Raw genomic sequence first — 15,254 nt, 5'->3', positions numbered from 1 at the left:
GTGCCCTATTCACTATGTAGTGTACTACTTTTTTTTTTGTTTTTTCTCTCCTGTCATCTATAGAAATGTATTGTACACATTTTGTATTCTTAATTATATTTTTAAGATATGAATGAACTGTGTCACGGTTTATTTGTCTGAAATGGGTTAAATACATTTTCAGGGAAAAATCAACTGTCAAAAAGAAACATTAAAGGATGTATATAATATATGTATATAATGATGTATATAATATCAACACCTGTATTGCTTCTCATACATACCTAAAGTATAAGTGAAAAATATCCTTACCAATTCAAACCTTTTTAATCTGGATCTTCCCACTCCTTACACACTTTAGCTGACATTCTCACTTCACTATCACTTACTCTACATTCATTTTCATCTTACCAATGTTGTGTGTCACATGTCATGCCGTATCATGTAGGTAATAGAGAAACAGTGACTTGTTAGGGACGTACTACTTTAAAGGTCTAATTTACATTTTCACTTTCATTTATAGATAATGTGAGATAACTTGTGTGTACTTTGAATTCCGGATTCTGCTTAAACGTTTCACAAAAATGCGTCCCAAGTGGGGCCAGATGAGATTCAACTTCACTTTCCCGCGTAAAAAAGGCACATCCCACATAATTTCTGCTTTACTTTCTGTAACCCGCAGTTTCTTAACCAGCAATTTCTCAGCAATGTGATCTGTGTGGTTGTCTTTAGTTGAATGGTGGGGGGATTCCACAACAAATATATTTTAATATATCACTAATGTACTCATGTACATTTAATGTACATGATAATATATATATATATATATATATATATATATATATATATATATATATATATATATATATTTTTTTTTTTTTTATTATTATTTATTTATTTATTTTTTTTTAATGAGAGTTAACAGGTTTTACCAGATGATGGTGCTAAAGCTGTATCTTTTGCTTTTTCTCCAGCAAAACCTGTTATGGGGTTTTATCAAGTGAATTTATTAGAAGTAGCTGGTAATAACATTTCAGCCCTAAGTATGTACATGTTGCTCAGTTGGAACAAAACAAGACTTTAATAAGTAATAATAGATACATCCAGTCACTGTCAAATGTTTCTATGAGGAGATATAGTCTTTATGGCAGTGATGAAGTGTTTTCATATATAATATATAATATAAAATATAATATAATGTTACAATACAATGTGAAATAAGAAGAGACCTTTTAATAATAATGCTCATGGGCACGATACACTTTCTGAACAGAGACCAACACCAAAACTGTGGTACAACACATACACATGCCTTTTAAAAGGATCGATGCACAGATAGGCGAATGTCTGCTCGTTGTCTTTTCCAGAAGGGTAGCACAAGCCATGCTCATCCTATACAGTGAAGGAGAAAACAGGGACACTATGGTTAGAGCCATTTCCTTGTTTTATGTTTCCATTTCCTTGTTTTAATATATGTTTTCAAATATTCGGTATTAAGAATTCCAACATAAAGTGCAGGTCATTTTTAACATTACATGTTAATAAGGGAAAAACTTAAGGGGCTTTACTTTGTTATTAGCTTAGTTTTTATATTTTATTAAAGCAACAGACCATGAGAACGAGTGTGTTAATGCGAATAACATTAAAGATGTGATGGTTCATTAGCTCAGCAGTGGTCTAATCACTGTTAAACACAGATTCTGTTATACTGGTCACTTCAGTGAGTAGATGTTCAGCTGTATGTTAAATATTACTGCTCTGTCACGAATGTACTGACAAGCTAAACTGTCAAATCATGTTATGATCAGCAACACCACATAACAATAACATTCCTGTATTTAAAAGTACTACCATCTTAAAACAGTAGACATATTGTGAAATAACAGAAGCAGTATTTCATCACAGCCGTGCTGTTATTTCACTATAACACATGACTTTGAGTGCTCTACTGCTTTTACACAAGTTTGGAAAATAAACTTACTGAGAAAGAAAGATATAGAGCCTTAAACTTTAACTATGGAAAATATGTGTTGAAGTTATTAGCCTATGTGAAACTGAAACTTTTGTAGAAGGTGTAAAGACTTAAGTAAGAGATAAATAAAACTGAGCTGTAAATGAACCTTTTAATATGTTTTAATGTGAGCCTTTCCTTCTGACAAATTATAGTTTCTAAACAAGCAGCTTGTTGCTACGTCACAGGAAAGAACCCCACTCGCCCCATAGCCTGCAGTTTCCTTGCACAAACATAGACAAACTAATTAAACTCCCACTCACAAAAGTTTCCCACTCACATTGTTTTCTGTTCGCTTGTATTTTGTTATTGTGTATTCTTGTCTTAGTTCTTTTAGTTTCATTTTAGCTTATTCTTGTTTTTTTTTGCTTAGAGCATTTACCTTATTTCTTGGTTAATTATTTGATTTATAGCAACAGCATACTGCGGAGTGATTGTAAAAAAAACATAAAAAAAAACATGCTAAATATCAGCACTGTTAGAACACTACTTAACCAATCAGCTTTTTAAGGCCGGACCTGTTGTGAAACTGAAACTGAAAATACTGCAGGTGTAAAGGTTTACGTATGGAGTATTGAAAGAACTTTGAAGCTAAGGTGCTACATTTACAATCATTTTGCCGTACTAGATATATACAGAACTGTACTGTATGAACAGAGGTATTGGGACATTCGTTACTCATTCTCTGTTTTTCACTAAATCAAGGGGGAAAAGTTTATTCTGCTTTTGTAGAAGTAACTGGCTCTACTGTACTGGGAAGGCTTTTACTAGATTTCGGAGCATTGCTGTAAGGACTTGACAGCATTCAACAAAAAGAGTGTTAGTGAGGTCAGGATGTTGGATGATCACCACCCCACCTCATCCCCAAACTTATCCCAGAAGTACTGGATGGAGCACCATCATTCCAGAGAACACCGTTCCACTGCTCCACAGCTCAATGCTGAGGGTTTTATACCCCTCTAGCCCATGCTTGGCATCAGATATGGTGCCAATAGGTCAATATTTATCTGCTCCAGAGTCCCATTCAATTGGCAACACTTCTCTACACAGACTAGGAAGGTTGTGTGTGTGCGCATTTTCACATCTGTCTCAGAAAGTGGTGTAACTAAAAGTATCTGAATACATTCATTTGACTGGATGTGTTCAAACATTTAGACATGTAGTGTATATCCCTAGCAAGTCTAAAGTAAACCTCAAATGCAGTGATATCCACTGCCCTGTGTGTGATGTTTAATGGGTCATGTAGTTCTGTATTTTCAGAAATTGGCAATTAAACTCACTTGCCTTTTAATAGATGCATAGAATCACCATAAACAAAACAACAGTTTAAAAAGACACAAAGAAATAGTGTAGATACAGTACATACATAGGCGGAGACCTTCAAGATTGTTGAGACGACTCTGATCTCTTTCGTGTCTGAATCCTTCTGGACACTATGAAACAAAACATTAAGTAATATAGCACTATAGTCTGGAGCAAAACGCTAAATCCGAAAGTTCCGAGGTAGAACCACTGTAGATTGTACTTGCTGTTTCAATACATCCCACAGGTATCCGATCAGCTGCATAATGGCCACTGACCGTTCTGTGGCTATGCATACTACCACATGCTGCAGGGTTCTGCCATACCCAGTGCAGTGTGATGCACTGTGTGTACTGTGTGTTCTCCCTACTGCTGACTGATCTGGCCATAATTTAAATATACATTTACATTAACATTTATGGCATTTAGCTGACGCTCTTATCCAGAGCGACTTACAAGGTTACTCGTATTACAAAAGTGTTAGGAGTCTCGTCCAAGGACTCTTATTGGTGTAGCGCAGCATAGTCACCCAGACTGGGAATCGAACCCCAGTCTCCCACATGGTGTGGTAGCTCAGTTGCAGGTAGTGGTGTTATCTGTTGCACCACACCCACAAACCACCAACCAAATATAAAGTCGCTTCACACTTTTACATCCAACACATCAACACCATCTATTTTTTCTTCTTTCTTGTACATGCATATTATTTATGTTTACCTACTAAATAATTTAAATAAATCTTCAATAAACTATTTTTTGGACACTTACCTCACCAAGTCCTTGTAAATATTCTTTGCAGCTTCAATGTAAGGACTGATAACATCTTCATATTGGCAAAGTTCACCACCCAACACCATGTGCTTAAATAGTCTGAACAGGAACTCCTGGCGGTCACACCGACTAACCACATCATACTTCTCAGAGTCCTCCTCCAGCAGCATCTGTCAGCAAACACAGGGATCAGTATGTTTTATATTAACAATATTCAAGCATACTTAAGATCAGGTGAAATTGTCCAAATACTTAATAATTACCATTCTCAACTCATCAAAGTCAGCATGTACTTCGTGGTAACATTTCACAATGTGTCCGGAGGGATGCACGATTCCACTTGAGAAAATTGGATCAAATATGTCTACAGACACTTTAGTGCAGGGGACAGCTTCCACGTCCACATGTGTAATATTACTGCCTGTTAAAAATAAGAAATGGGGGCATTGCTGTATGCATACTATAAGAAATGTACAGAAATGACATTACACTGCATATGTGGCTGGATTCATTGCTTAAATCTAGTTGTGCAGCTGTAAAACACTGGCATACCCAGTGGCTGCCAAACACCAGACGCATCCAGGATCCTTAGGCTGTTTTTCACACAGGGATCCTGAAAGAAATTCTACAAAAAACAACAACAACAAAAAAAAAAAACAGATCAAAACAACAAAACATGTGCTAATACGAATAATGTTGAATAAAATTAAATTTTTTTTTTAAAGTAATGAACTAAGTATGAACACTAAACTGACCAGAGCAAAGTCCTTCTTGCTATACGACTGGAATGTCTGGTCAAAGTTAAAGGCCTGAGTGGAAATTCTCCCCAACATAGACCTAATAAAACACACAGAGAAGATAAATAGATTTGTAATTAATAAAGTTAAATTAATAAAAATTAAATGACTATTTAATTTTAATAAATTAATTAATAAAATTAAATGACAATTCATAAAATTAAATGACAAAATAACATTTTATCAGAGCTGAGACAAGCAAAATGATGCCCATTTATTATTTAGCCCCCTGGCTAACTAGTCAAAGCTGCCTTCAACTCCTCGAAAGTTCGGCCACTTGTAAACTTGCATCGGACATATCAGCGAACTGCTACCTGTACAGCCTTGTTTTTGTTCAGCTGATTTTAGTCAGAAACAGCTAAAAGAATCGACAGAAAAAAAGAGCATGTGTATTTGGCATTGCTGCAACAAAACCCATGAGTATGAGTATTAGCTAGGTCCAGTAAAAGCATCCGCAGGGTGTACTTAGACGTTTTCTAGCGTGCGGACGAGAGCAAACCATTAAAAAGACTGTAGAGTTGAAGTTCTGCTGCTAAATAACTATATCTAACTAAAATACAACCAAGCTAACATAAAATGATATCTATATTTTTTAAGAAACGCCAAAAGGTCAGTTTCACACTAGCAAATAAGTAAGAACACCTCTCTTAAACACGACATTTCAGACCTGTGTCTTGAAGGCAGCATTAGTTAGCTAGTCTAAGAGCTAAGCGTTGTCTGAGCGGCGTGGAAACAGCTGATTAAAGTTTTCACGGAGTTTCGCTGAACTTTAGCAGGATATATGCTCACCATTTCATCAAGAGCCCCGATGTATGGGAATCTTTCTGAAACGCAAACGTTTTGTTGGGGAGCAGATTGAAAGTGTAGGTTTGTTCAAACGCCGGAGTCTCCTCAGCCATCTTGATTGTTGTCAAACAGTAACCATGGAAACGTAATGGCACCAGTCTCACCATCTTCCCCCCTTGAACCGACCGACCCCTGTTTGTCTTATGAACATATTTCAGGCATTTATGAATGGATATTATGAATAAAAAATATATTCAAACGTAAGAATAAAACATTAACACTTCATACACGATAGAGTATATATGCAGCTTATGCAAAAGTTTGGGCACCCCTGGCCAAATTGTTTATTTTATATTTTGTTTACTTTTGCAGTTTGAAGTAGATACGAATAACTAAATCTAGAATAAAGTAGAGTTTGTGGCTTGTGCAAAAGTTTAGATATGCCCCCGTTCATGGCCCACATCTTCAGCCCCAGGCACTGTTAATTGTCCATGGTCTGTTCCCCATCCCAAGAACATGAAGGAAAGCAACAGAAAGAGAACCGTCTTGTATTGTTTATTTTCATAGTAACAGAAAGTATGAAGTGATCTGTATAAATATATTTACATACTGTATATACTGTGCGTAAACACAGTTTATAAATATTTGGAGAAAAAGAAACCCCTGCCAATTGTTTAGAATGGGGCAGATCTATTGGTCTGTGTTGTGTGACAGCCAGTGGAAGCACTGCACAGGTTGAGGGAAGAATGGATTCCACTAAATATAATCAAAGCACACATTGCTGGTTTTACAATAGGACAGGGATCCAAAACAGATCTAACTATCAGTCTAGTTGTAAGTTGCCACTTGAGAATCAGTCCACATGTCCACATTGCATCGTAACCATGTATAACACTGCCTTTTCAAATGAAAATTGGTGTATACCTCATCTCACTAACCATAAACCTATAGAGTATAGACTATATTTATTTATTTGACTTGATTTGGGGCCTTTAAGTACATATTCGTATACTGCCATCTAGCAGTATACATGGAAAACACACACACACACACAGACCTGGAATGAAAAGGCCTTTACAGATAAATCCACTGCCTACTTTCGCTTACTGTGCAGCATCTAATGTAAGTATGCTTACTCAGCAGGGCCCAAGTAATGCCCAGCAGATGTGTTCCCAGAAAACCACTGAATCTAAAATCTGTGTGCCCGTGACCGGCAGCATTTTTATCACTTGGCATACGGGTCCTACAAAAGGCTATGTCCACATTTACTAGCATTCCCTTAAATAATGTTGCTTGTATAAGGCCAGGCATGTCCCTGCTGTGTTTCTGGAAGGAATGCGTTTACGTATGCGCTGCACCATGCCCTGCTGCTTCCCACCTCTTCCACAACAGAGAGAAGTGTCACGTTTCCCTCCCACCATCTGTTTTTCATAGCCCATACAGGATGTCGTCAAAGTGCAATAAAACAACAGTGGTTTACAATTAATATTGTATGGTCGTGGACAAGTCCTGCTCTCTTTGTTGTGGTTTGGGCAGCAGCACGCTCTTCTTTTTGTACCGTGGCCAAGGAGGCAGTCCTAGATCATAAGACTTCTTTGTGTCTTCTCATCTCATTGAGAGGTGTGCACCTTCATGCTCTTACTGAACTCCACGTAAACTGACATGATTTGGATCACTTTGTTTTGGGTTCATATTTTCCCAAATCTGCTTGCATTGCCAAATATAACTGTGGTAAGTGTTTTTTTCCACTGCCCTCTACCTCTTCTTGTCTTTTTACTCCTCAAACTTTTAAAAGTATTTGTATGTTTTTCCACGATATTTAAAATGTGTGCCGGTCATTTCAGCAGCAGTTCGCATGAAGTTTGCATCAGATTTAACTGTTTTATGGTGCACATTGTCTTTTTTATGGCTCACTGCCATTTCGGCATGTGATATAGCCTCCAGAGCATGCTCAGACAAAAAATAGCCTCAAGGACGCCTGGACATCTGCTTCATGCATTCTAGACTTTTCAGAAGGTACTTAGTGTTCAGAAATACAGCAGACTTCAGTGTGCAAGTTTTGGACATGATAAGAAAATGTAATTAAAAAAGATATTTATCTAATGTAGCCAGTGTTTACTTGCTCAATAAAATACTAAAATAACAACATATGACTGCTGTTCAGTGAAAACCATGTATCTCCATTGTTGTCCAGTTTTACTTTTCTCCATGGTTTGAACCCTGTAGCTGCTCTGTACACTGTATTAATAATTCTGGATGAGCAGACCAATATAAATGCTGTTAATTACTTGGAATAAACTCTTATTTTACATTGACTTCCATTCAAAGCTATAAACAGTTTTGTTTTCTCCTGAAAAGTCACCATTTTGAAGATTTTGATTTGAAAACAATTGCATGAAGACAAGATCCATAAATAAAAAATGTATCCATATTTTTGTAAAGTCCACTATTGACACTAGAGCTAAGAGCAGGAAGAGTATGGCATGTAATATGTTTGTGCTGTAGTTTATAAAGATGGGGTTTAAGGTATTGCAGCTAGATTAGATAATCCAGTAGTTTTATGTATGTTGTTTTCCCCATCTTCCGTTCTGTGACCAAAAAGGGTATTTTCATGTGAGCAGGAGGCCAAAATGCGAACAGCATCTTAGTTTTTGAAAATACTGAGAAAATGGATGCGGCCTATGTGGTAGTTCAGCCATTTCCACAAATTTCTACTTAAGGAAGCATAGTATTAAATGCAGTTACTATCCAATACCTGGTTTGGCCAATCAGTGCTTTATAAAGTTCAAATATATCTGCAATTAAACCTGTCTTCTTCTAACATGAATTTCTATGTTTGCATTTGAAGAGTTTAATACAGTAGTAGTTAAAATCTCATGTAGCAAAATTAGGCCTAATTAAAGTTTTTTGCTCTCTAATGATGGTGAACAACAGGGAATGAGTCACTGTCTAGCGCTACAGTTTCTTGTTTGTGTAAAACTCCTTCCAGCAACTTATTTCACTGAAAAACAGAAATAAATTAACCTGCCATTTAATGAATTTTGGAAGCAAACCCTTAACACAGAACTGTAGATTATGCTATTTGTTTAACTACACAATTAGATTATAAAAAGTGATGTAGTTATCCAGAAAATATATATTTAATATTGAGAAAATGTGTAAAAGTTTAATTGAACATATTACTAGACACAGGTTGTGTAGAATGTAATGTAAAGATCATAACAACTGGGTGGTCTTCTTAAACAGGACATTAACAACACCCCACTCAGTGAATTTGTGACGTTATCTGAGACCTTTGAAGATGTGTCTCTCAGAAGCCAGAAGGACCACCCTGGCAAAGATGCAGGCAAAGAAAAGTGCACAGTGCCATGTGAGATGACAGCAAAACTCATGCGGGACGAGAAGCATTCTTTTTGCAGTATGTATTTTACCATAAACCCACATTCACATATTTGTCACATGCTCTTGGGGCTAGTAATGGTGTCCCGCTGGAGATTTCTTGCAATGGAATTTAGGCAAAAACATTTTTTTTAATTGGTGCCTCTTTATCACTAAGCATTGACTAGTCTTTGCCACTCAGGTAACCTCCAGCATGCCATGACAACATATGCGAGAGGTACTAGAAAGCTGATTAGAGATCTAATAGATGAACAGCAGAAGACTCTGGAATTCCTCTCCAGCCAGGTATAAACATCTCACTCTCGACTTAAAACTTTCCTCAGCAAAAACTCTCCTCAGCATTCCTGCACACATACGGTTCTACTGCAAAAAAATGTCTGACAATTTCCCCCTTCTCTAAGGTAATGGAACTTGTGGCCAAAGTCCACGCTCTTAGCTCAGAGGTGCAGAGGAGCAACAGTGATGTGTTTTCCTTGAAGCCTGTCCATGCTCATGGTAAACTAATGACTATTCCTGTAGAAGTCATTATTAAACTGTAGATCATATTTAGAGTCTTTAAATACTGGCTTGAATTTCTTACATTCACAGGCAGAGACTGTAGTGACATCAAGGAAACTCTAGGGGCAGTAGCTCCAAAAATTCCAAGTGGGATTTACATCATTAACCCTGAAAATTCTGAACTTTTATTTGAGGTAACATCCCACTCTAACGACTTATTCATTTATGCTATTACATTGTGGTATCTTGTGATAATGTGTTCACCTCCTAACATGATCAGTCAAATATTAGTCAGAGGATATTCCTAAATGTTAAAAAAGCTGGCTTCTGACCAGCATAGGGTATTTTTTGTTTGATGGTTTAGCTGGTTGACCTGCATGACCATGCTAGTCAAGCAACACAACCTGTATGACCGTGCTGCATATTCAGATTGACCAAGCTGGTTGACCATTATGACCAGCTTGACCAAATTGGTAGACCAGCTTGACAAAGTTGGTTGACTTAATTGACCTACAGTTATTCAACCCCATTGCAAATTAGGTTTATTAGCCAAATTTACAAACTGTTTGCAAATTGTTTGCAATGAATCAATTAAACAAGAACAATTTAAATAACTCAACACAGCCAGTAGAACAAATGCTTTCCCCGAATTCACCATAAACGGGCACTTTTAATGACTACTGCATAGCCAGACACCAGCTTCTCGCAGCATTCCTGAGACATCGTTTCAGCATATGCTTCATTCTTCCTCCTCCAGACATACTGTTGATTCGTAGCCCTGAAAAGTTCCAGTTTTGGCCTACGGATTAGTGCTATGTCTGGAGGAGGCTGAAAAGAATGTTGAAAAGAACACCCTGCCTACAGTGAAGCATTGAGGTAATTTAGTGATACTCTGGGGCTGATTTGCTTCCTCTGGCACTGGAGACCTGCAGCATGTGGAGGACAAGATAGTTTCAATCAGGAAAGCCTAGGAGAAAGCATCATGCCTTCTGTGAAGAAACTGAAGCTTGAGCATCATTGGACCTTCTAACAGGAAAATTATTCCCCAAGTCTTGAAAATTTACACACTAAGTCTTGGTTTCAGAAGAAGATTCTGGAGAGGCCGTCACAGTCACCTGACCTGAAACCCATAGACAGTCTTTGGTGGGATTTCTAATAAACGATTGCTAGACACAAACCCAAGAATATTAGTGAATTGGAGGCCACTGCCCCTGAACAGTGGGCTAAGATTCCTCAGGAGTGATGCCAGAGGCTGGTATCTGGCTACGCACTGTGTTTGCAGCAGGTCATAACAGCAAACGGTACAACTGTATCTGTACTCTAGTCAACAAGTTTGATGCCATAAATGTAAATGTTTTAAAAAGCTTGACAACCAACTTGGTCAAGTTAGCCAGGCTAACCAAGTTAGCCAGACTTTCCACCCTGTTTTCCCATGGATGACCAGATTTCTAACTATATTGACCAACCCAGACTATATTAAACCAGTTACCAGTACGATATGAGAAAGGCATTTCAAATGCCCAGATTTCCACAAGGTTCTTGCGTCCTAGACATTCATCTCTGACAACCTGATTTAGGTGTTTTGTGAGATGGATTACATGGAAGGCGGCTGGACTGTGATACAGAGACGGACAGATGGCTTCACAGACTTTAAGCATACGTGGTCAAACTATCTAGATGGATTTGGCCACTTACCAGGTCAGTGGCTTTATAGCTTCTACTTTTAAGCCTTCTTCTAGGCCTGCACTCTATTATATGTAAATACTGTCGTACGAAATAAATCCATGTCTTGTTCCTCTGTGTTTACTTAAGGAGAACACTGGCTGGGTTTACGGAAGGTGTTTAGTATTGTTAGTCAGAGGAATGCACGTTTCCAGCTGCACATATCACTGGTCTCTCAAGATGACTCCACTGCATACGCCTCCTATGACAACTTCTGGCTTGAAGATGAAAGCAAATTTTTTGCAATACACCTCGGCAGATATGCTGGTAGCGCAGGTGAGAATAAGAATGTCTTTTCTGGGTTAAAGACACTATGGTGTAAAACCACAAGGGACCACATGCTCAATTCAGTTGTGAGGTATAGTGTAAAAAATGTAAAAAAGCTTAGATCATAATAAATTTACAGGATTTACACAATCCTATGCAATTGAACCAAAGTGAATCAGTTTGAATCACCATATAAGTTTTTCTTAAGAGAAACCCCGACTGTTAGCACAAAATAGTGAATATATTAATCATATTAACCTATTAACATATTAACTGTTTAGTTTTTATTTAAACCATGGCAAACAGGACCATGACATTCCTTCTTCCAGTAGCTAGGCATTGTCATACTGTGATCATGTGATCATGGACTCAGTCTTGTGGAAAATAAGTCAGTTTAGTTGTTCCCTTGGGGGATGCTCTGGAAAGGCTGAATGATACAGTATATTTGAAGTAAATCAGATATTTCTTGCTATTTTGCTCCTATTTGAACAAGGGACAGACAAAAATGTCAGCCTACCAATAGAGGGATTTTGTTACAATACAATGTTGTTTTTAACAATAAAGTCTTTGGTTTGGTTTACAGAATATTGTAACACTATTTTCGTCATCAAGTATAAACATTATGTAGCAATTTTACCTCAAAGTCAGTGTACCATTCAAAATCATTGGGACAACGGCATCTCTGTCATTGCCACTCTGGGTTTCGTAACTTTGGTGGAGCTGCACAAGACTTCTGCATACCCGAGTCATATTTGTGTCATTAGTTCACTTGCTTTTTTCACTTCAGATTATAGTTCTGTATCTCTCAGCTTGTCAACAAATTCATGTGTACGGCTATATATAAGGTGGAGCTCACAGACTAGTATTTAAGGCAGTGGTTGTGAAAGTAACTTACACTCCCCAACTGCAGGGGGAGCCCAGGAGCAAAAAAAAAAAAAAAAAAGAAGCCAATTCTCACATGATTGTCAAATAGTTTCCTTTTAAGGAATCAGCATAATGCAAACCATATGCCTAAATTACAACACACCTTCCTGCTTGTTAGACCATTTTTTTGGGTAAATCAGTGAATTTGAGATTACTTCCATTTAAGCCAAGAATGTGATTTAGTCCTGCAGTTTGCACACCCCTAATTAGTGGGATATAAAGCTTTAATTACCTGTTAGCATTATTAGCGTCATAGCCTGGTTGATAGTTACATTTGGTATAATGGAAACATTGAGTAAGTTAAATATTTATTGTCTGACAATTTCTTTAAAGTGACAGTTCTCTTTCCTTCAGGTGACGCTTTTAGGGGATATGACCAAGAGCAGAATCAGGACACGGCACCTTTCAGCACATCCGACGTGGATAACGATGGCTGCGTCCCATTCTGCACTTTTAACAAGACAGCTGTGGAGAGCTGCAGCGTCCATCACAATAACACAGGCTGGTGGTTTAACCAGTGTGGCAGAGCAAACCTCAATGGCTCCCCTCTGGATCAAGATCGCTCTACTCAGCCACACATTCACTGGGACACGTGGACTAAAAATGGGCAACCGGTCAGCATCAAGTCAGTAACTATGAAGATCAGGAGAGTCGATGGCTCCAACCTAAAATAAGCCTTTTCAGCATTATGTAATGGGAAGGTATTTTTAGACTGGTGAAAAGGTTTACTAATAGTTAGTCAAAGTGCACTTTTCTAAAATCATGATATTCTGTGGAAATAAACATGGATGGCTTAAAATTGCTGGTGTGTGAAAGGGATTTTTTTTTAACGTAAATAATGGTATCTACTTTTCTGATTTGCATTGTTGACGAGAACCAAAGCATTCGCCTGTTCTAGTTTTTTCACTGTTATGAATAAAGCCTGATCTGTTTAAACAGTAAAATACTGTTTGGTCCGAAACATGTCGGAGCTGATTATTGCTGTTTGTGTTGGATGATGGAGAGTGAATGTCAGCACACTTTCACCTAAATGTTATTTATATCTGTTACATAAGTCTGCTGGTGTGAATTTATGTCTTTAAAGACAATTTGTTCAGATAAATCCTGAAAAAGAATGAGCCATTTAAGCGTTTTCATACACAGTTGGGAATAAAGCTGAAATTATAATATTGAAGAGACAAGGCCTTTAGTTTGGGATCTAAAATTGAAGCCCAGCTCACCAAACACCTTGAAGTAGGTGATAATAAGAGAAACGGTGCTGATGTGGGTGTCCGACAGGTTGTGCTAATCCATTTGCATGACATTCATCCTTAACACACTTGAAAGGGGCTACATAGTGTGTGGGCGTCTATTAGCATCACTGTCCTAATGTAAACACATCAGTTGTTATGTGTATATGTTATACCATCTGTACTGTGTCTATTTAGAGCAGCGAGTCCATTTTGTCCTTTCAGAGACTAAACAAAATGTCAAAGTTTCAGTGAAGCACTACACGAACAGGATTTTTGCTCACTGCTTGACTGGCAGCATGTAAGGGCAAATTGACTTGAAACCAGGGTTTGCAAATGCCACACACATTGCTGGACAGTAGGGGTAATTGAACAAATTGTGTTGTATGGAATTGTATTACAGAGCATTGTATTGTTTTGTATAGTATTGAGTATTAACGTAATGTAACTATCATGTTAGCTTTTAGTGTTTTGTGTGGGATATCTTGAGGCTTACATGTTAGCCTGTGACTAGTGTTGGATCAGGACTTCTGTATCAAAAATGTCAAACTTGGGATGCATTATGAGGATTCGAACTCAAGACTTCCTGTTGCTTAACAAGCAGGCAGTTAGACAGTGGTGCCACTCTTTATCTCTGAGAGTACATCATCTAAACACTGTTCAAAGTAAAAATCCTTTTTTGTCCTTTCTAGGACACAGAATGAACCCTTCAACAAGTAAGTTCTGGCTTCCTGTAGTGGCCCACCCAGGCTGGGTCCTTTTACCATGAACACTGCAGTTCTGTAACCTTTAGCACCATTTAAGGTGGAATTGAAAGGTCCTCTGTTTTAGGGATGTGCTGTATGTTGTGGGGAGACAAATGAGTGAATAGATTTGATGAACCAGTAGAATTAAAGCTGATTATTGTGTCAAAGTTGAACATAGGGGTCCTACAGGTGGGACCATACTTGCAACAGGGGTTAATTAAGTTGCTTTATTGTCATTATATGTATACACTTTGTGCAGTACAACCAACATTTATTTCTTCATAAGCATTCCTTCTAAGCATAGCCCTGCTTAGAAAGGCGGCATCAGAGTGCAGGGTAGGCCATGCTAGAGTGCCCCTAAAGCAGAGAGGGTTAAGTGCCTTGCTCAAAGTCAAACAATGTTAGCTAAGCAGACAAAGGTATTAAACCTACAACCCTGCGATCATTAACATAGTGCTTTATACACTGAGTAAAACTGCACATGGTTTCACAGCATTGGAGTGGTGCAACTGTCTAACTGCCTGAATGAAGTTGAGTTCACAACTAAGTTAAGTTAACTCAAAAAAATAATCGCAGTATTCAATGTAAGTGTTAAGTTGACCTGACTTTAATTCTCAAAGATATTGGCATGCCATTACATGTAACTAATAACAATAATATTTCATCAGGCTGAATTGGTTGCATTGAGAGCATCGCCTTGTTTGAATGAATCAAGCCAATACGCCATCAAAACCCCCTTTAGACACCACAGTGAAACCTCTAATAAGTCTAAACGACTAAGTCGACTTTCTGTCCAGTCCCCAGAAAAGAAGCTTTAAATAGT

General features: G+C 37.8%; 2 protein-coding genes across 2 annotated transcripts; one reads left to right on the top strand and one right to left on the bottom strand.

Moving 5' to 3' along the window:
- Positions 1–1,123: 1,123 nt before the first annotated feature.
- cfap300 (cilia and flagella associated protein 300) lies at positions 1,124–5,786 on the bottom strand. The gene is made up of 7 exons (XM_072662654.1): positions 5,650–5,786; positions 4,819–4,900; positions 4,616–4,688; positions 4,327–4,484; positions 4,061–4,233; positions 3,357–3,423; positions 1,124–1,371 (listed from the first exon to the last, which is right to left on the bottom strand). Exons 1-7 carry the CDS (start codon positions 5,757–5,759, stop codon positions 1,225–1,227), a joined length of 810 nt encoding a protein of 269 aa, XP_072518755.1. The 5' UTR covers positions 5,760–5,786; the 3' UTR covers positions 1,124–1,224.
- A 1,437-nt stretch (positions 5,787–7,223) lies between these two features.
- Positions 7,224–13,258, top strand: angptl5 (angiopoietin-like 5). Its single transcript, XM_072662001.1, has 8 exons — positions 7,224–7,377; positions 8,893–9,064; positions 9,227–9,330; positions 9,447–9,540; positions 9,634–9,737; positions 11,121–11,241; positions 11,356–11,541; positions 12,811–13,258. Exons 1-8 carry the CDS (start codon positions 7,309–7,311, stop codon positions 13,128–13,130), a joined length of 1,170 nt encoding a protein of 389 aa, XP_072518102.1. The 5' UTR covers positions 7,224–7,308; the 3' UTR covers positions 13,131–13,258.
- Positions 13,259–15,254: the final 1,996 nt, after the last annotated feature.

Source organism: Salminus brasiliensis, chromosome 18 (assembly GCF_030463535.1).
Source record: "Salminus brasiliensis chromosome 18, fSalBra1.hap2, whole genome shotgun sequence".
NCBI lineage: Eukaryota > Metazoa > Chordata > Actinopteri > Characiformes > Bryconidae > Salminus > Salminus brasiliensis.
Note: the sequence above shows the minus strand (reverse complement) of the source record. Positions and strands in the feature narration are given on the sequence as shown.